The sequence below is a fragment of the Erythrolamprus reginae genome, chromosome Z (assembly GCF_031021105.1).
Source record: "Erythrolamprus reginae isolate rEryReg1 chromosome Z, rEryReg1.hap1, whole genome shotgun sequence".
In the NCBI taxonomy this organism is placed as follows: Eukaryota; Metazoa; Chordata; class Lepidosauria; order Squamata; family Dipsadidae; genus Erythrolamprus; species Erythrolamprus reginae.
This window is the reverse complement of record NC_091963.1, coordinates 152,771,200-152,791,768: the sequence shown is the minus strand read 5'-3', so window position 1 is coordinate 152,791,768 and position 20,569 is coordinate 152,771,200. Positions and strand designations below refer to the sequence as shown.

The following is a 20,569-nucleotide window of genomic DNA, read 5'->3' as shown; positions in this document are numbered from 1 at the left end:
ACACTGCTACATGCTCCTCTCTCAAACTCCCTTTGCATTTCTCCCTCTCTCTCTCTCTCTCCAGGGTCCCTTCCAATACTTGTTAATTTTTTTGGGAATCTGTAGATGTCACCAACTTGAGAAGGGGGTTGGACTAGATAACCTCTGTGGTCCCTTCCATCTCTATCATTTTGTAAGTCTCCTGAATGAGAAGGGGGGTCAGACTAGATGGCCACCGAGCTCCCTTCCCTCTCTATCATTCAACTGGTGTGTGTGTGTATGAAAGAGCAAACTGTCCATTCTTTCCTTCCAAAAGTAGCATTTTGTTAGAACCATTCTGATTGGATGATGGCAAGGTGTCCCATGTGGCCAAAAGGCTGTGGCTGAATGTGGAATTTTGTGACGAAAGGGCTGGGGCCAAGAGCTAGGGGCCTTTGGGCGAGGGAGAGAAGGCAGCGGCCGGTCAGCTGCGGCGGAAGAAAGAGTTTCGTACAACTGGCGGAGGCAAAATGTCCTAAGCCCCTTGGTGGGCAGCCCAACTGAACATGCACCGGCGGCTAAAAAGGCCAACACAATTTTGGGCTGCATCAACAGAGGGACACAATCTAGGACTAAGAGGTTCCAATACCACTTTATAATGCCCTGGTCAGACCTCACCTGGAGTCCTGCATTCACTTCAAAAGGGAGATAGAGACTGCGGAGAAAGTGCGGAAGTGAGCAACCAAAATGATCAAGGGAAACCAAGACACTTTCAAGAGGAGATTGGACTGCCATCTGGCTGGGGAGGTGTGGGGTCTTCTGCTTGAGCAGAGGGTTGGACTGGATGACCCACAGGGCCCCTTGCAACACAAACTATAAATAAATAAAAGTGAGAGGAGCCACTGGTCAAGGATTGCCTACTTCTGACAAAGGTTATGACCTGGCAGTGGGCCCCTTCTCTGTTGCTGCTCTCCCCCCACTCCAGAAGAGCCTGCTGGTCCTGCTCAATGGGGGCGGTTGACCCACCTGGCGAGAGGAGATTTGGCAGTTTCTGATGGTGCCCCCAACCAATATTCAAGTTTTTGCATTTGCATTAACAGATAACAGAGCTGGAAGGGGTCTTGTAGGTTGTCCAACCCACCACTCAAGCAGGAGACCCTGCACCATGTCTGACCAGTGGCCGTCCAGCCTCTTCCCGAAAACCTCCAGGGGTGAAGCGCCCAGAACTTCGGAAGGAAACGTCCGCTCCACCGGTTGATGGTTCTCCCTGTCCGAAAGTTCCTCCTTATTTCCAGGTTGAACCATTTACTCTTTATTGATCTGAGCCAGTAGAGGGACCTTTGGCAGGAACCGGGTTCTGACCAGGAGCCCCCCCTAAGGAGTTTTTCTGCCCCCCCCCCGTTATCCTTCCTGTGAGCACAGGGGCAGCCCCTCCCCCACCCCTGGGCCTCTGGGCAGCCTCGATCCGCTCCAGCTGAAGTCACCGTGGAAGCCCCCTCCCCACCCCGTGTCGTTCTTCCTCTTCCCAACAGAAGCAGGCGGTCCCACCGCCACACCGGAGGTCACAGCACTCGGCCCCCTTCACCAGCTTCCTTGCCAGAGTTGCTGCTGCCGTTAAGTGAGTGACGTGGACGTTAAGGGAATCGAGTCCCCCTCCCACTTTTGTTATCAAAAGGTCGCAAGAGGCGATCACGTGACCATGACAGTTGCTGGGTTTCTGAATTTGGATCACATGACCGCGGAGATGCCACAAACGGTGGAGTGTGAAAAGTGGCCGTAAGTCATTCCTTTTCCCCAGTCCCGTTGTAAGTTCGGTCGTATCACAGAGGACCTCTGAGCCTCCTGAGGATTTCACGCCTCTCTGAGAAGTGGGGGCGGGAGGGGAGGGAGGGGCGGGGGCTGCCGCCGGCTTCAGGCTTCAGCCGATGAGCAGGGGCGTTTGTGGGGCGCACCGGTTATGCTCCGACCCTCCCGTCCCAGGAACCGCACGCTCGGAGGCGGCCCCGCCCCCGCCCACGGTAAGAAGCGGGATGGTCTCCCCGAGGGACGGGCGGTCGGACCTGGAAAAAAGATGCGGGCGCCTCCCCGTGGCGAGCGACGGTAAGGCAGGTGGGCCGCGCGGCCCGGGCCCGGAGAAGCGCTGGAGCTGGCGCGGCTGCTCGGTCGGGGGCGCTTCCCGCGGCCGCCCCGCTCCCTTCCACCGCGCCCCTTCCCTCCGGGCCACCGGATCTGCCCGGCGTCGCCCCCCGGAATGCCCGCCGGCCGCTCCGAGGCTCGCGCTGCCCCTCGCCGCCCGGGCTCCCCCCGCGGGGCTCCGTCCGGGCGGCAGCGCTGTCCACCGCGGAGGTGCTGGAGCGGCAGGCGAGGCGAGTGCGCCGGCGCCCCGGCCGCCCGGCCGCCCTCTGCACGCGCTCAGAGGCAGCGCGCCGTCCCCTCGTTTCCAAGGACTTCAGATTTCGGGGCGCGGGAAATGCGGGATGGAGGGAAGGCCGAGCCTCTGCCGGGTCGCCCGGGGCTGCCCCTCCGGCAACGGGACCGAGCCACCCTGGGCAGCCGGCTGCCCCGCGCAGCTCAACCCAGGGACGAGGCCGAACGTGCTTGGGGGCCCTCCGTCTCGGCGTCGCTCAAAGCAATTGGGGGGGGGGGTTGTGGGGGGCAGAGCGGGATCTTGTCAGGTTGAGAATGTTTGCAAGCGGAGAGGGCCCCCCCCCCCGACTGAGGCCGCCACGCCGTTCAGCTCCGCACTTCGGGGAGCCCCGCATCTGAGCAGGCGGCTGTAGACTTTCTGGGGGACGGGGCGGCGGGGGGGGGGTCGGAGGCAAAGAAATGCGCTTCCTCCCCCAATTTGCGGTAAGTGGGAGGGAATGAGGAGGAGGAGGGTCTTCTTCCAGGAGCCCCAAATCTGGAACGCCCCCCCCACACCTCGGCCACTGGAGACCGTCGGGGATGATGCCGCGTTTGCCCCCCCACCCGGCGGAAGGGGCAAAGCTCTGCGGCCCCTCCATCGGCTAAGGGGCCACGGCTGGCCGGCTTCTCCTCCCGCTCCCGCCCCGGCGGAGGAAGGGGCAAGACTCGCGAGACGTGGCCGCGGGAGGCAGGGCTGGGCCGGCTGGGCTGGGGGGGCGCCGCTGTCACCGCCGCCGCCGCCCGCCCGCCGTCACAGACGCAGACCAGCCCGCGGCAGAAGCAGAGGCACAATCCTCCTCCGAGGTAACCGGGGTGGCGACTGGGGAGGGGGGACGAGGGAACGGCTACCGGAGGGAGATGGTGATGCGCCCCCCGCCTGCCCTGGGCGTTTGCCTCCTACAGCAGCAAGAACCCCCCCCCCCGTCCAGGAGCCCCCTCTCCCCCCCCCCGCTACCAGAGACCGAAGTGGCTGCTTTGATTGCACCCCCCACCCAAAGTAATGAAACCTGGACTCTCCCGCCTCCCACCCCCGTCCGGAGATTCCCCACGGAGTTCGGGAGAGGGGGACCCGAGGCTTCCCTCCGGTTCTGAGCCCCTGGGAATATGCAGAGCGCCGCAGACCCCCTGATTATTCCTCCCCCTCCGCCCACCCATCCATCCCTGGAGCAAGTCGAAGCGAACGGCTGGCCAGAGGCGCCGCATCCTCTGAAAGGCGGGCCGGGGGGAGGAAGACCCGAGGTTGGGGTCTCCCGAGCGGGAGGGAGGGGCAAAGGGCGCCCTTGCCGGGCGCTGCGGGCGTGCTTGGGGACTCGGTTCCAGGCCCCCCGGAGCTGCGAAACTACCCCCAGGGCCAACAGAGCAGCTGCAGGGAGCCAAGCGAGGGGGAGGCAGCTGGGGGGGGGCAGCAGGTCTATTAAAAACCCGGACAAGAGGAGGGGGCGAGGCTTGCAGAAGCACCCAGGCCAGCTGGCCCCTTTCCCCCCTCCAAGCCCTTCCAGCTGCCCCTCGGGGCCTTGAGGGGGTCTTCCCCGGGTGTCTCCAGCCCCTCCCCAGAGGGGCCAAGTGAGCACCCCCTCCCCAGAACCTTTGGGGAAGGCAAAGGGGTGGGGGGGCTTCTCTGATGCTTTTGCAGGTCTAGGTGAGTGGCAAGCGAATGGCCAGTCTACGGGGGGGGGGTCTACTCTCCTCCTGCAAGGTAAGGGGGCCTCGGCTGACAGGGGGCGGGGTGGGGGTGGGGTCTGCAAGGGAAAAGGCCCTTTCCATTCCACTTTGGGGCTGGCCCAACTAGAGCAATGGGACGCCCTGCTGGTGGTCACTTTCCTCTGGTCAGACTCCCCCCTGGACAGCCAAGGTCCCTTCACAGCCTCAGCTGGCAGCTTCTCAAAGGTCCAGCAGTTCACACACACACACACACAAAACACAAAGCAGGGAGCCATTAAGGATGTTGCCCTTGGGTCCAACTGCAAGAGGAAGTTGCTGACCACTCAGGCTCTAAAGACACATCAGCACAACCTGCTTGAACGCTCCAGGGCACAGGGACTGAGGAACCCTCCCCCTCCCTCAACACCCCCCCTCCCCATCCTCTGTGGATCCTGGCCTAGTGACACCCACTCCTGGGGGGGGTCCCGCCATCTCTCCATAGGGAACCTGCAGGGGGGGCATGTCTTCTGTTGCTGCAAAAGGGGAGTGGGGGGGTCATGCATGAGACACCCCTGTTCTGCCCCAAAGATGGAGGGGGACATACGCTTAAGGAGCCCCGCCCTGCCCCCCCTCAGCCCCCCCGCCCACCTGTGACACCCATCCTGTCCAGCTGTCCAGTGTGAGGCTGACTTTGGAGGGTCCCCGGCTGCCCCCGTGGAGAATTGGATCAGTGCGCAGGTAGGGGGGCGCCCAAGACGGGAGGGGCAGAGGGGAGGGCAAGGCAGGCCCTCTCAATGGGGCAAGAGGGCCAGAGCCAGCAGTGGGCAAGGCAGCTTCCTGGTGGGGGTCTTGCTGGCCCCCAGCCCTGCTCGGATGTCCAGGCTGCCTGAGGCCGGGTCAGTTTTCAGCTTCCGGGGGGGAGGCCCCCCTGCCAGGTTGGTGATGACAGCGATGGGGCCACCGGATCCGTCTCCCTGGTGGCCTCACAGGAGAGGAAGACGCAGCAGCTGCTCCCCCCTCCCCCCCTCCCCTGCCTGAGAAGCGGCTGCTTTGACACACACACACACACACTCACACACACACACAGCCTGGGCAGAGGCTGGAGGCCTCAGTCTTCCTTCCGAGACTGTGCCAGGCCAAGAGGGCAGGCCCCTTCCCTTGCCCACCCTCTCTGCCCACTGCGCACACAACACACACACATACACACACGCCTCAGAAGCTCTGCTGTTTATTTCTGACCCGAGTCCTTTAAATAGCCGAACAGCTGCTGGGCCCCCCCGCCTGGAATGGAAACGGGGGGGGTCCGGATGCCCCTGCCCTTGCCCAGCGCGCGCCCGTTCGTGCTGCAGACGCCTTGACTCCCACAGGCCCTGGTCAAGGCGTCCAGTTCGGCTCTGCTCCACGCAGAATCGTCCCCAGCAGAGACCCCGGAGCCCATGCAGCGCAAAGCTCTACCTGCCTGAACCGACCTCCCCCACAGAGAATAGAGAATATAGAATAGAATTGTTTTATTGGCCGACTGGACACACAAGGGATTTGTCTGTGATGCTCTCAGGGGACATGAAATAAAAGAGAGATTGGTCAAGAATCCGGAGGTAAAAAACACCTAATGATGGTCGTCTCAGGGGTCAAGTAATCAATCAGGAAACAATATTAATAAAAATCTCAAGGACAAAGCAACAGGTGACAGTCACACAGTCCTAAGTGGGAGGAAATGGGTATAGGAACGATGAGAAAAAACCATTTGTAATAGTGCAGTAGGAGGAGGAGTTTGACAGTGTTGAGGGAATTATTTGTTTAGCAGAGTGATGGCATTCGGGGGGAAACTGTCCTTGTGTCTAGTTGTCTTGGTGTAGCAACGTTTTGAGGGTGGGAGTTGAAGGAGTTTGTGTCTATTGCATTTACATCCTATTGCATGCAAGAATTCTGCCCCCACCCACCCAGTGCAGGGCTACCAACCCTTCTACTACCCCACTGTGGCCGGGGCTTAAGCGGGACCCCCTGCTTTTCCTCCCAACATCTTTCGGTGCAAATTGGGTGCTCTGGGGCAGAGCCCCATTTTCAATACCCCACTGCATATCCCCCCCCCAGTCTGGGCAGTAGCCCACCCCCGTCCCCCACCCTCTCTCAGCCCAATGGTTCCACTCCAGAAAGGGAGATTTCCTTCTGCTGACCCTGGACAGGTGACCCGCCTGGCAGCAGCCACAAACGCCCCCTCCCCCCACTGTTCTGCCTGACTGCACAAGGATGAAGCCAGCCCCCCTCCCCCCCGCGCGCAGAGAAGACCCTCCCCAAGGCCCCCACCAGGCGACCCTTTTCATCCAGGTCCCCAAAAGAGGACAGGTGTGAGGCGCTGAGACGCCCGTGGAAGAATTCGCACAGGGGACCCCCTGCAGCAGCCTCCAGGCACAGAGAGACTCCCCTCCATTTGGAGTAGGCTGGCCTCACCAGGACCTCAGCTTTATCGCCTCCCCCCTCCTGAAATCCACGAGAAGCCCACCCTGCTGAGCCCAGAGTGGGGGCAAGGCTGACCTTCTAGATGCAGGAGCCCTGGATTACAGCGGGCTGGCATTCCATGCCCCTTGGGGGGGGCCGCAACCGAAAAGGCTGAACGGATGACAGGTGGGCCCCTCCATGGCCCCAGCCAAAGCCTGGCAGCAGTGGCCCCAATGTGGGGGGAACAGGGTCCGAGCGATGCCCCCTGCAGCCTGGAGGGAAAGGGGAAGAGTTCGAGTGATGCAGCAGAGCCTTGCTGTGCTCTCCCAGGGAAGCAGAGGCTCATGGGACAGAAGCAGGACAGCCCATTCTTTGCCCCCCCCCAATGGGGGCCTCCAATTCAGTAAATGGGGGGGTGTCTGTGCCCCAAGAGCCCTCCAGGAGCACAATTAACAAGAGACTTCTGATTATTCTTTCTCAGAGTCCTTCGGGGGTTGGGTGGCATATAAGTCCAAATAAATAACAGATGGAGAGATGAGAGTGAGAGAGAGGTAGATAGATGGATGGATGGATGGAGAGAGAGAGAGAGAGAGAGAGATAGTTGGATGGATGGATGGATGGATGGATAGATAGATAGATAGATAGATAGATAGATAGATAGATAGATAGGGATGGATGGATGGATGGATGATGGATGGATGGGTAGGTAGGTAAGTATAGATAGATAGATAGATAGATAGATAGATAGATAGATAGATGATAGATAGATAGAGGGGGTGGACAAAGAAATGGAAACACCTTGAAAAATCATAAAAATATCTTTTAATATGGTGTTGGTCCACCTTTTGTGGGAAATACAGCTTCAATTCTCCGAGATATTGATCCATACAAATTGTGAATTGTTTCCAAAAGAATTTTAGCCCATTCTTCAGTTAAAGCCCCCTCCAGTTCCTTTAGAGACAATGGTGGTAGAAATCGACTTCTTACTTTAATCTCTCAAATCGCCCATAAATGCTCAATAATGTTGAGGTCTGGTGATTGTGGTGGCCAGATGAGATGCCGAACTCCATTAGAATGTTCCTCGTGCCATTCTTTAACACTTCTTGCTCTATGGATTGGTGCATTATCATCTTGAAAGATGGCATCCCGCTCTGGAAACAGTTCTTGAACCATAGGATGAATTTGGTCGGCCAAAATTCCTAAATAGTGATGGCTGTTAATTCTTCCATGAAGGGAAACCATTGGCCCAGTGGATTTCCAAGAAACAGCACCCCAGATCATCACTGAGCCCCCACCATGTTTGACGGTTGGGAGAAGGCTGTCTGGAGGAAATGGTTCTTTTGGCTGTCTCCAAACATAAATATGGCCGGACATCGAAAAAGGGTCAACGATGATTCATCAGAGAAAATCACATTTTGACATTTCTGGTGGTTTCTACACCGCTCTAAATGTTTGAAACATTTGTCTTGGAGAGCCAAGGTTTTCTAACTGCAGCTCTTCCGTGGAATCCAGATTTGTGAAGCTCCCTTTGAACAGTTTTTGTGGAAACTGGGTTCTGTACGTGTCTATTGAGCTCTGCAGTGATTTTAGGAGCTGTGGTCTTGCGATCCGCTCTAACCATTCGCTGTAGAGTCTGAATGGTCTCTCTCAGACAACTTCGACTTTCGACCAGACCTGTGCTTGGCTGAGGACGTTTTCCCTTCTCTTTCAAAAGCTGTCATGATTTTTGAGACATGACCTCTTGAAACGCCAAACATTCGGGGACTTTCTGTTACACTAAGCACTGCCATTCAAGCACCAACAATTTGGCCTCTTTGAAAGCCTGAGAGGTCTGCCATTTCTAGAAGGTTATCACCAATTTCCTTAAATTTCTGTTTTAAAAAAGGTAGTTTAAAAAACCATATCAAATAACAGAATTTAAAATATGTCAAGTTTTCATTGATTTGAACATGTTCAAACATTATGATGCCAAAAAGTCAAGTGTTTCAGTTTCTTTGTCCACCCTCTGTAGATAGAAAGATGGATGGATGGATGAATAGATTCAGATGGATGGGAAGATTCTGGAAGTGACGTTGGATCAACGGAGGAGGAAATTACAGGCTCATTAGTTAATTACCCCATTAGTGAACCATCATCATTATCATCGTTAGATTCAGAACAGGAGGCATTCGTAGATGTTTGTAGACACAGGTTGATGTCAAGGAAGGAACAACTGCGCAAGTATTATAGGAAATAAGGGAGAAGACCTGTGGCTGGGGCAATTAGGCTAATGGGGCTGCTGATAAATTGCCAGCGTTGTTGCCTCTTGGCATGGGAGTTTATCTGGAGAGAGAGAGAGAGGAGTTTTACGTCAGGATTTTACAAGGACTCTTTGAACTGTTTCAGGATTTTACCAGACTCTTGGACTAATTCACAATTAAGTTTGGCTTGAGGACTCTTGAAGGGGGACGGGGGTTGTGACGTCCTCACAGCTGCCTTTATCTGTTTTGCTTTTGTTTTGGCTTATCACAGCATTCAAAGTTTGTGGTTTGTGGGAGAGCACTTTGGCTGATAAAAGTGCGTTGGAACAGTATTTTTTCTTTGTGATAAACTGCCTTTGTTTACTTTACAAGAGAGAGTGTGTTTGAATGTACACTTCAGACTTAATTGAGGGCTTGTAACGTGAAGCCTGGCATAACAGAATAAACTCCCACCTTTCAGACACACACCGTTCAGGTTTTGTGTCCTGTTCCTGTTTGCTGGTTCCTGTTAGCTGCCCCGAGTCTACGGAGAGGGGCGGCATACAAATCTAATTCGTTGAATTGAATTGAATTGCTTTATTTTTTTCCTGCACTTGTTTTTGCAATGGCTGCTGGTATGGCTGAGATGCAGGCTGTGTTTGAGGCCCTCCGTTTGGAAATGCAAACCCTGACGCAGACGGTGGTTCTTCTGCAGAACCAGGTGGACGTGTTGATCACAGCAGCCAGCCCCTCCCCTGGTCCTGCTCCACAGCCCCCACCACGGAGGAAGTGTTTTGTGGCTGTGCCTGAGAGGTTTAGGGGTGAACGCTGCATGTTTCCTGCCTTCCTCAGCCCGGATGCAGCTGTTTATCAATGCACAAATGATACATTTTCCCAGGAATGCAGAGAAGGTGGCTTTCCTCTGCAGTTTGTTGGCTGGCCCCACTGTAGCGTGGATGTCTCCATTGCTGGACCACGATGATCTGCTGCTGCAGGACTACACCGCTTTTTGCAACCAGTTGTGACGGCAGTTTGCGGGTCCAGTGCGGGAGCAGACGGCCACGGGGCATTGAAGCAATTGAAACAAGGCTTGCGCCCATTGGCGGAATATATCAGTGACTTCCGCAGCCTCATGGTGCAGGTGCAATGGAATGAGGCCGCGTTGGTGGAGGCGTTCCAGGACAGTTTGTCTGAGGCTATGTTGAACGAGCTGGTTCACAAAGCCCTGCCGCGCACCCTGGATGGGCTGGAGCAGCACTGCCTGGACATGGAAGCCCGCCTGCTGGCCCGAGAGGTGGTGGGGCTGGGCAGTCCTCCCCCTGAGTTTCTGGCGCCATGCCTGTGCCTGCTCTGCCATCTGTGCCAGTCCAGTATCCGGTTCCTGCGCCTCGTCGTTTCATGCCAGCCCTGCCTCCTCGTATGGCGGATCGTGCATCTCCAGGGGAACCAATGGATGTGAGCTACGTTCGATCCCGCGTGAACTCTGAGGAGAGGGCTCATCGACGTGCGACAGGTCTGGGCTATTATTGCGGGGGGGTGAGGTCATTTTGAAAATGCCTGTCCTTGCAAATGGCAGAACATGGCTACTGCCACTGTCCTGATCACTCCTGTGCCGACTGCCACCATCCCGACTCCTCCAGGACAGAGTCCAGAGTTTTCACCGCGTGTTTCAACCACAGTTCCTGATTCCCCTGGTTTCCCAGCTGGAGGCTCAGTCGGGGAAGGAGGGGAGCCCGGCTTGGTGGCAACGCTAGGTCGGGCCAGTATTCAACCCTCTCAGGACTCTTTGGCTAATGACCCCAGATCATACCGACACCTAACAATTGCAGTACAACTCCAGGTAGATCATCATACCTGGCATCTCGTGGCTCTTGCCCTTATGGATTTGGGGGCCACCACAAACTTCTTGGATGAGGTTTTTGCGCAGAAACATTCTTTGCCATTGTGTCCTGTGGAACCTCCACTGACTGTGGAAACTATTGATGGGGCAGTTTTGTTGTCCAGACCCATCCGGTTCCAGACCTTGCCAGTGCATATGGTCATTGGGACCCACGAGGAGGCTCTCCAGTTCTACGTCACCTGAGGCCTCCATTTTCCTGTAGTTTTGGGATTGTCTTGGTTACGTGCACATGATCCTCATGTGGCGCGGTCCCAGAACATAGTCACCTTTTCAAGTCTGCAGTGTGTGGACCATCACCGTCATGTTTGCGCTGCTCAAGGGCCCGGGATCCCCACGGCTGTTTTACCTGAGTGCCTCACAGAATTCACTGATGTTTTCAACGAGAAGGAGGCGGATCGGCTGCCGCCGCATCAGCCATATGATTGTGCCATTGAACTATTTCCTGATGCCAAGCTTCCTGCCAGTCGGTTATATTCCATGTCTGAACCCGAACTAGTGGCCCTCAAGGACTTCATTGAAACGAATCTTGCTAAAGGGTTCATCAGGCCCTTGACCTCGCCTCTGTCCACCCCTGTTAGGTTTGTTAAGAAAAATACTGGGGACTTACATTTGTGCTGTGATTACCAACGCCTGAATGCTATCACGGTGCGCAAACAGTGCCCATTGCCATTGATTCCATAGTTAATGAAACGCCTGTGGGCTTCCAAAGTGTTTTCCAAGATCGATCTACGCAGTGCATATAATTTGGTGCGGATACGACCGGGGGATGAGTGGAAAATGGCGTTCGGCACCAGGTATGGGCATTTTGAGTACACCGTTATGCCCTTCAGTCTCACCAATGCCCCGGCAGTCTTCCAGCACCTGATGAACGAAGTGTTCAGGGATATGCTAGACCATTTTGTGGTCATTTACCTTGACAACATTCTTGTGTACTCCCCCTCACAGTCCAGTCATTTGTGGCATTTACGCCGGGTTCTGCACCGTTTGTGAGAACAGAGTTTATATGCCAAGTTGGAGAAATGTCAGGTTTTTCAGACCAACATTGGATTTCTGGGACACATCGTTTCTCCAGGGGGCAAAGCCATGGACCCGGGCAAGCTGTTGGCTCTCAAAACCTGGCAACCCCCGCGGAGGGTGAAGGACATGCAGAGATTGTTGGGGTTTGCGAATTGTTATCACTCGTTCATCCCAGGTTTTGCCACCCTGACCACGCCCCTCACCGGTCTGTTGCAGAAACACGTGCCATTTCAATGGGGTGGGGTTGAGGAGCAGGCCTTTGTGGCTCTCAAGGACGCTTTTATGAAGGAACCTCTGCTGCAGCCTCCAGACCCGCGTCGGCCATTTGTCGTGGAGACCGACGCTTCTGATGTCGCCATTGGTGCTGTGCTTCTTCAGGTCCGTCCAGAGGGTGGCACTCTGTTCCCGTGCACCTACCACTCCCGCAAGCTCACACCCTCGGAACGGAATTACACGATCTGGGAGAAAGAATTGTTGGCTGTCAAGTCTGCGTTCGAGACGTGGAGGCATCATCTCGAAGGAGCTCGGCACCAGGTGGAGGTCCGGCCAAGGAGGATTACAAACAATTTGCTGACCGGTCTCAGCAAGACATTCCCCTGTTGGCCGTTGGGGATCAGGTGTGGCTGTCCACGAAGTACATTGCCTCGGAGTTGCCCCATCGAAAATTAAATCCACGATTCATGGGCCCTTTCCCTGTCCAGTGGCGTATCGTCTCACCCTGCCTGCCAACATGCGGGTTCACCCGGAGTTTCATCGTTCCCTCTTGGTTCCTGTTCGTCCAGACTGCCCGCTCCGTCCTAGTGTACCCATCCTGCCTGCACCCTGTGTTTGGGATCACCTGCCCGACGTCACGATCCACACCATTCGGGACTCACGCTGGGTGGACAATTGCTTCCAGTATTTAGGGCAATGGGTTGAGGGCAAGCCAGATGATTGCTCTTGGATGAAGGCCGCACTGGTGGATGCTCCCGCACTCATTTAGCCATTTTACGTGCAGTTTCCACACAAGCCCCGTCCCTTGCACTGGAGTCAGGGGAGGGGCCTTCTGGGGGGGATGGTGTTGTGGTTGGCTCTGGGCCAGCTCCTGCTCCGAGGACTGTGGGGGTGGGAGAATCCTCACATTATCAGAGTCCGGTTTTACTGCCAACAGCTTCCGACAGTGAAGCGTCTGTGTCAGGGGAAGATTCTGGGAGTGAAGCAGGATCAGATGAGGAGGAAATTACAGGCAGCCCATTAGTTAATTACCCCATTAGTGAACCATCATCACTATCATCGTTAGATTCAGAAGAGGAGGCATTCGTAGATGTTTGTAGACACAGGTTGATGTCAAGGAAGGAACAACTGCGCAAGGGGGGACGGGGGTTGTGACGTCTTCACAGCTGCCTTTATCTGGTTTGCTTTTGTTTTGGCTTATCACAGCATTCAAAGTTTGTGGTTTGTGGGAGAGCACTTTGGCTGATAAAAGTGCGTTGGAACAGTATTTTTTCTTTGTGATAAACTGCCTTTGTTTACTTTACAAGAGAGAGAGTGTTTGAATGTACACTTCAGACTTAATTGAGGGCTTGTAACGTGAAGCCCAGCATAACAGATAGATGGATAGATAGATAGGATAGATATGGATTGATAGATAGATTTGGTATAGATCGGATAGGTGGATGGGTGGGTAGAAGATAGACAGAGGGACAGACAGTATTTGGATGGATAGATAGATAGATAGATAGATAGATAGATAGATAGATAGATAGATAGATAGATAGATAGATAGATAGATAGATAGATAGTTGGATGGATGGATGGATGGATGGATGGATGGATGGATGGATGGATGGATACATAGATACATAGATAGATGGATGGATGGATGGATGGATGGATGGATGGATGGATGGATACATAGATAGATAGATAGATAGATAGATAGATAGATAGATAGATAGATAGATAGATAGATAGATGGGTGGGTGGGTGGGTGGGTGGGTGGGTTGGGTGGGTGGGTGGGTGGGTGGGTGGGTGGGTGGATGGATGATGGATGGATGGATGGTTGGTTGGTTGGTTGGTTGGTTGGTTGGATGGATGGATAGAGAGAGAGAAAGTGATACGGATAGAGAGAGAGATAGACAGACAGACAGATAGATATGGATAGATAGATAAATGATAGAGAGATGCAGGTATGTGGAGATACAGGCAGTGAATACTGGCCTATTTTAGCACAAGATAAGCCCCTTCTGGCAAAGAAATGGATTACTTGGAAGCAACTTTCAGACAGCCCCCCCTCCCGCAGCCTTCCTCCCCCCTTTCTTAGCCCTCCCCTCCATGGCCCTCCTGAGCAAGGGGGCAGCTGTGCCATTTCGGCTGAAGGGAGCAACTCAGCTGCAGGCCTTTTCCTTGTTCCCATTGAGAGGACCCTCCCTCAATTGAGAGACAACACTGGCAAGGCTCAATCAATTGTGCTGGCTTGTCACCCCTCCCTCCACCGTCCCAAAGGCTGGGGATGGGGGTTGGGGGGAAACGTGAACCAGGCCCACCCAGTGAGCCCCCTGGGGAGGGGGGCATTTAGCCTCTCTTTTCAGTGGGCAGCCTTGTGGTGCTCCTCGGACACAGCCTGGGTCAGGGGCCCCCCTTAACAGTCAGGGGGGAGAGGCTGCTCCTGGCTCCCCCCACAGCCGCTGCTATCTGCCTGGCTCCGATGGGCTCCGTTGCCGGCCTGTGCTGAGCTGATAGGTGATGGCAGGGCCTTTATCATGTGGCCCAGAGGGCCAGGCCTCAATGGAGGTGCGTTTCTCACCCTGCCGCCCCTCCTCCTCCTCCTCCTCCACAGATGCCCTCCCGCCAGCCTGGCAAGATGCCTGCACCGTGGCCTTGGTGGCTGCAGCTCCTCCTCTGCATCCCAGCCTCCGTGGCGGTCGTGCCTGGCCAGGCAGACGAGCTGAACGTGGCCACCCAGACGGGCCGGGTGCGTGGCAAGCTGATGCCCGTTCTCGACGGCCATGTCTCGGCCTTCCTGGGCATCCCCTTTGCAGAGCCCCCCGTGGGCCGGATGCGCTTCCTGCGCCCTGAGCCGGTCAAGCCCTGGACGCATGTCCTGGACGCCACCTTCTACCAGCACGCCTGCTTCCAGATGGTGGACGAGACCTACCCGGGGTTCCACGGCACGGAGATGTGGAACCCCAACCGGGAGATGAGCGAGGACTGCCTCTACCTCAACATCTGGGCGCCCTCCCCCCGCCCCAAGAACCTCTCTGTCCTGGTCTGGATCTACGGGGGCGGGTTCTACAGTGGCTCAGCCTCGCTGGACGTCTACGACGGCCGGTTCCTGGCCCACACACAGAACGTCCTCCTGGTCTCCCTCAGCTACCGCGTGGGGGCCTTTGGCTTCCTGGGCCTCCTGGGCAGTCCGGAGGCCCCGGGCAACATGGGTCTGCTGGACCAGCGCTTGGCCCTGCAGTGGATCCAGATCAACATCCACCACTTTGGGGGCAACCCGAGAGCGGTCACCATCTTCGGGGAGAGTGCCGGGGCCGCCTCGGTGGGCATGCACCTGCTCTCCGCCCAGAGCCGCGCCCTCTTCCAGCGGGCCATCCTCCAGAGTGGCGCACCCAACGCTCCCTGGGCCACCGTCACCCCTGCCGAAAGCCGGCGCCGCGCAACCCTTCTGGGGAAGCAGGTGGGCTGCCACTTCGCCAACGACTCCGAGTTGGTCAGCTGCCTGCGCTCCAAGCCCCCCCAGCAGCTGATTGATGAGGAGTGGTCCGTCCTGCCCTACAAGAGCACCTTCCGCTTCCCCTTCGTACCAGTCATCGACGGGGACTTCTTCCCGGACACCCCGGAGGCCATGCTGCGCACGGCGAACTTCAAGGGGACGGAGGTGCTGCTGGGGGTGGTGAAGGACGAGGGGTCCTACTTCCTGATCTATGGGCTGCCCGGCTTCAGCAAGGACAACAGCAGCCTCATCAGCCGGGGCGACTTCCTGGAAGGGGTGCGGATGGGCGTGCCGGACGCCAACGACATCGCCACCGAGGCCGTCGTGCTGCAGTACACCGACTGGCAGGACGAGGACAACGGCGAGAAGAACCGCGAGGCCATGGACGACCTCGTTGGGGACCACAACGTCATCTGCCCAGTCATGCACTTCGCCACCCAGTATGCCAAGAGTGGCAACAAGGTGTATGCCTACTTCTTCGATCACCGGGCCTCCAACCTCGTCTGGCCCCTGTGGATGGGGGTCCCCCACGGCTACGAGATTGAGTTCGTCTTTGGACTGCCCCTCAATGACAGCCTGAAGTACACAGCCCAGGAGAAGGAGCTGAGTCGCAGGATGATGCGCTACTGGGCCAACTTCGCCCGGACAGGGTAACTGGGGGGGGATGGGACAGGGGTGGAGGGCAGCCAGCGGGTCCTGGCCCTGCAGAGGGGGACACTGGTCAAGGAAGGGAGGGGGCAGACAGAAACCTGGAGGACGAGAACTGGGTGGCCACGAATGCAGGACACGACTGCTTGTCAAAGTAGGAATGGACGTCAACAGCCGGAAAACGTTCGTGCGGATCTCCAGGCTTCCAACTTGAGTGAGGGGCCGGTCAAGGGGTCACCAGCTGCCTTCATCCCACTGCTGTGCTGGCTTCAGCAGCCACGCCAGAAAAGGGGGCTTGTAAAATATACCTACAAAGGTTGAGCCCCCGTTGCAAGGCTCGTCCCCAAACGTCTGCGTGAGTCCGGAGTAACGGAGTCGGAAGGGGCGTTGGAGGTCTTCTAGTCCAGCCCCCTGTTCAGGCAGGAGGCCCCTGGTCCTAAATTGGAGGTGGGAATGGGGGAGGGGGGCAGGGCCCCCTGGGGGGAGACCTTCCTGGGCTGGATTTGGGAGTGGCAGAGCACAGTAAGACCCTTGCAGAGGGCAGCCCGGAGGCCTGTCTGTCAATGGCAGCCCCCCCTCCCCCTTCGGTCTCCATGCAGGAACCCCACGGAGGATGGGGCCTGGCCCGTCTACACTGCCCCCCAGCAGCAGTACGTCCAGCTCAACACCCAGCCGCTGGCCCCCCAACGCAGCCTGCGAGCCCAGATCTGCGCTTTCTGGAACCACTTCCTGCCCAAACTGCAGAACGTGACAGGTGAGCCCCGGGGGGGCGGAGGGGGGGTGCAGGGATGGGGGGGAGGGTGAAGGTGTTGTGGGGGGAGAACCGCCCTCCCGCCTTCCTTGTGGCCCGCGTGGCCTCCCGTGTCACCAGACCTGGCGGCTCTCCTGGTCCATGCCCAGTGGACCCCTCCTCAAACTGCAGCCCTCCCACACACACACACGCACCCCCCTGCACTCTGGGAGGAGGGGGCCATGGCTCGGCTTCACAACATTAACCTCCCTTGAGTGGCTCTGGCTGGGACCCTTCCTCCGTTGCCAGCATTTACACCAGGGTTAAGAGTTGGGGTCTGCCCCTCTGCCCCCACCCCTAGCTCTGGAGGGGGGCCGCACCTGTGCAAAGAACAAGGGGAAGCCAGGCTGGTGGGGGACGTGAATCCTGGGGGGCTCCCTGCCTTCCCAGATTTAGCCAGGGCCCCCGGAAGGGCCCTGCATGGGAGCTGAGATGGGGGTCTCCAAACCAGAAGTGGCACAGAGGAGCTGTGGGGGAGGGGCCGGCTTCCCAGGTGGGGAAGAGAGGAGAGGCTGCCCCCTACTGGCTGAATTGATCCCACAAGGGAGCAGCCTTTGGGGGGCACCTCCAAGCTTGTGTCTAGGGGGCTCAAGGCAAGATGGCATTGGACAGTTCGGGCAGGGGTCTGCTGAATGGGTGTGCAGCCCTTTGTCCAGCTGGGAAATGACCGTCAAGCCCTTCGCTAGCTGGGTGGTGTGAATCAGGGGAGGGAGGGAGCAGAAAGAGGAGGGGGCTTCCGGAGGGTCTTTGCATCCACAATCCACCTCTCCCTCTTCTGCCCCTTCCAGAGGCTGCATCCTCAGCCCCTCCCCCTAGGCTGGGCCCCAAAGCCGGTTTGCAAAAGAAGGCGGGGGGAGGGTCTCTCTTAGCTCTCAGCTCCCCCAGCCCCCACTTCCTCTCCCAAAGGCGAAATCCCCCCCCCCCCCCGCAGCCTTCTCTGGCTGGAGCCATTCCTGCTGGGAACCAGGGAGGGGGGAGTGAGGAGAGCCCCCCCCCATGCCAGTCAATCCCTGAGCAGGCCCTCCCCCAGAGAAAACTCTGAGGCCCCACTCCCTGTAGACCCCCCCACCCTCACTCCAAAGATGCCCCCCCTTAACCCCTCTCTCCCTGCCCCCCCATGTCCCCGGATGTTGTTGTTTCCCCCCTCCCCTCTTTCTCTCTCTCTCTCTCTCTCCCTCTGCTGCCCCCCCCCAGACAACATCGAGGAGGCCGAGCGGCAGTGGCGGCTGGAGTTCCACCTCTGGAGCGCCTACATGATGCACTGGAAGAGCCAGTTCGACCACTACAACAAGCAGGACCGATGCTCAGAGCTGTGATGGGAGGGGCTGCCATCGCCCCCCCCAGACGCCCCCCCCTCAACTTCACTGGTCTGTCTCTTGGTCCAAAGCCGTCCCCCCCCACCGAGGAGCCCAGCCCCCCATCCCCCGCCATCCACCCACAGCAGCAAGTGGGTCTCCTGCCCCATGGGAGGCTTCTCCCCCCCATCGCCCCCCCCCGTCCTGTGCCCTGAGCCTGCCCACTCCACAGGGATTTGTATATACTATTTAAATGTGGTAAATATCTCTCTCTATATATATATATATATAATAAGTATATAATCTACATTATATTTTAACTGTATATAGAAGCAAAGCCACAGCAGATGCTGCCACAGGAAACCCCCCCCCCCCTCTGCTCTCTTTCAGCCCACCCCTCCCCAGCCGGTCGCAGAGGGCTTCGGGACCGGGGCTGACCACAGCCCTCCCTCCGTCCCACACCCACCCACCCCCTGCATGCATGACCTCCGTTCGCTGTCGTCCGCAGAGCTCCCGCGCGTCTGTCTGCGTTTGCCCCCCAATAAAGTTCTCCGTCCCGAGCAGCAGTGCTGGTCTCTGCCTGGCTGGGCGGGAGGGGAGGGGAGGAGAGGGGGCCCTCGGGCCCAGGCTGTGGGGCACGGGAGGAGCCAACCAGTAGGGCAGGGGGCATCGGGGCTCCTGGGCTTTGCAGGTTCTGGTGGGGCTGACAGGAGGGGCCTGGGGCCACCACAACCTTCGCCATGCAGTGACGGGGGGAGGGAGGGGGGAGATAGGAATGGGGCCAAAGTCCAGTGTTCTGTGTCCCCCAGTGGCCTCCCAATTGTCCTTGGGGATCTTGAGCAGAAGGAGAAGGCCAAACCTTCCCTTTCCCTTGACCCCCAACAAATGGGACCCAAGGAACCCCGCCTGCCTCAACCAACATAGAGGCGACACTTGGGCATCCGTGTCAATCACCACCATGGATACACTCGGCATCCCTGAATCTGTCTCATCCTGCCTTGAAGCTCTCCAGGCTGACAGCTGTCACGGCCTCTCCTGGAAGGGAATCCCATCAACCAAGGACCCTCTGGGTGAAGAAGAAATATCTCCCTTGATTTGTCCTCACTTTCTCACCTGTGAGCTTTAGGGAGTGACCCCCTCGTCCTCGTATTGTGGGATACAGAATTTCTCTCCACCTTTCCCACCCCCTGCGTGATTTTATAGCCTTCGATCAAGCCCCCCCTTCAACGCCCCCTTTCAAGGCTGAAGAGACCAAGGCCTTGCAACCTGGTTTCCTAAGGGAGGGGCTCCATTCCCTTGGTCATTCCGGTTGCCCCTTGTTTGCACCTTTCCCAGTTCCATTATATCCTCCTGGAGGTGAGATGACCAGAACTGGACACAGGACGCCAAGTGTGGTCTCACCATCGATTTCCACAGAGGCAACACAACACCTGCCTCTGCACCATACAGGGGTCAAGCCACGTTTCTGCCCTCTGACCTTTCCCTGCTGCCCGGAGAGAACCAGGCCAAGGTGGGGGCAGGGAGGGGGTCAGCCTGGAGGGGGTGGGCTCCCTCTCCCTTATGTGGCCTGTCCCAGGAGCCTGCACAGCCGGCCGATACAGGAGCCGGGAGCTGCTGTGGGGCAGCTGGTAAACCAGGCTCTGATTTCACATCGGCAGATTCGTGACGGGGGCCAGCACAACGGGTGCGTGCGCAGACACACACACACACACACCACATGTTTCAACACCACCACGGCCTTGTGTGTTAATAAAAGAGCCGACCCCAGCCCTCCCCAGTTGGGAGCTGGGGGAGGGGGCCGTGGGGGGGGGTCCAGGGCCACGGAGGAGCCCTGTGCAGGCCGAGGCTTCTGGCCGCCACTGGCCGAGGCAGAGGGCCCGTTTGAAAGGCTGGCGACCTGCCAAGCCAGTCGCACAAGTTGGCACCGCGACAAAGTCAGCTGGGGACGTTAAAGCTGGCGGGAGAGGGAGAGAGAGAGCCGCCCGAAAGCTTTTTTTTGCTGGGCAACAGCTGCCTGGATCCGCTCCAAATTTCACACACGTCCAGGGGGGGCCCTGGCCTCCCCTCTGAATTTTTTGCAGATTTTTCCCGCCACCCCAAAGGGGTTTATTCAAGTGTAGAAAGTTGCGCAGGGGGAAAAAGGGCCAGGCTTTTCTCAGTTGCCCTGTTGTTTGTTTCCCTCTCTCTCTCTCTCCCTCCCGGCCTTCCCCAAACGCAGCACGCAGGGGGCTGGCGGCTCTGGGGGGGACGCGGGGGGCACCCGCCGACTTTCCTGATTTTTTCTCCAATTCTGGATTCCTTGAAAAAAGGGTGGCAGAATCTTTGGGGGGAACTGGAAACAGCTCCTAAGTTGGGGCAGGAAGAGGGACAAACGTTCCCCTTTTCTGGGTTGGGGGACCCGGCCCCCCAAAGGACCCAGAGAGAGCCGAATGCCAAGATGGGGTGGCGGAAGGGCACCCCCCCCCAGTCTTGGTCTGCCATGGCTGCAAAATATGCTTTTAAGGGCTAAACGTCTGGAAAACGCCATCCCAGGCCATCTGGAGGGGCCGAGGGTCTGCA

The 20,569-nt window shown here is 57.5% G+C and overlaps 2 protein-coding genes across 3 annotated transcripts in view; one reads left to right on the top strand and one right to left on the bottom strand.

Moving 5' to 3' along the window:
* LOC139154323 (mucin-3B-like) overlaps positions 1-1,263 on the bottom strand; it is a 48,424-nt gene extending 47,161 nt beyond the window's left edge. Inside the window, exon 1 of the mRNA XM_070728742.1 lies at positions 1,100-1,263. Coding sequence (XP_070584843.1) covers positions 1,100-1,263 — 164 coding nt within the window. The remainder of the gene's footprint in view (positions 1-1,099) is intronic.
* Positions 1,264-3,120: 1,857 nt separating this feature from the next.
* Positions 3,121-18,567, top strand: ACHE (acetylcholinesterase (Yt blood group)). Of its 2 annotated transcripts, none has more exons than XM_070729744.1 (4): positions 3,121-3,168; positions 14,396-15,927; positions 16,525-16,679; positions 18,401-18,567. In XM_070729744.1, exons 2-4 carry the CDS (start codon positions 14,396-14,398, stop codon positions 18,445-18,447), a joined length of 1,734 nt encoding a protein of 577 aa, XP_070585845.1. In that variant the 5' UTR covers positions 3,121-3,168; the 3' UTR covers positions 18,448-18,567. The 2 variants fall into 2 exon arrangements, with proteins under 2 accessions (XP_070585845.1, XP_070585843.1); XM_070729742.1 differs by lacking the exon at positions 18,401-18,567 and adding an exon at positions 17,910-18,374 and having other exon boundaries at positions 3,135-3,168.
* The last annotated feature ends 2,002 nt before the right edge of the window (positions 18,568-20,569 follow it).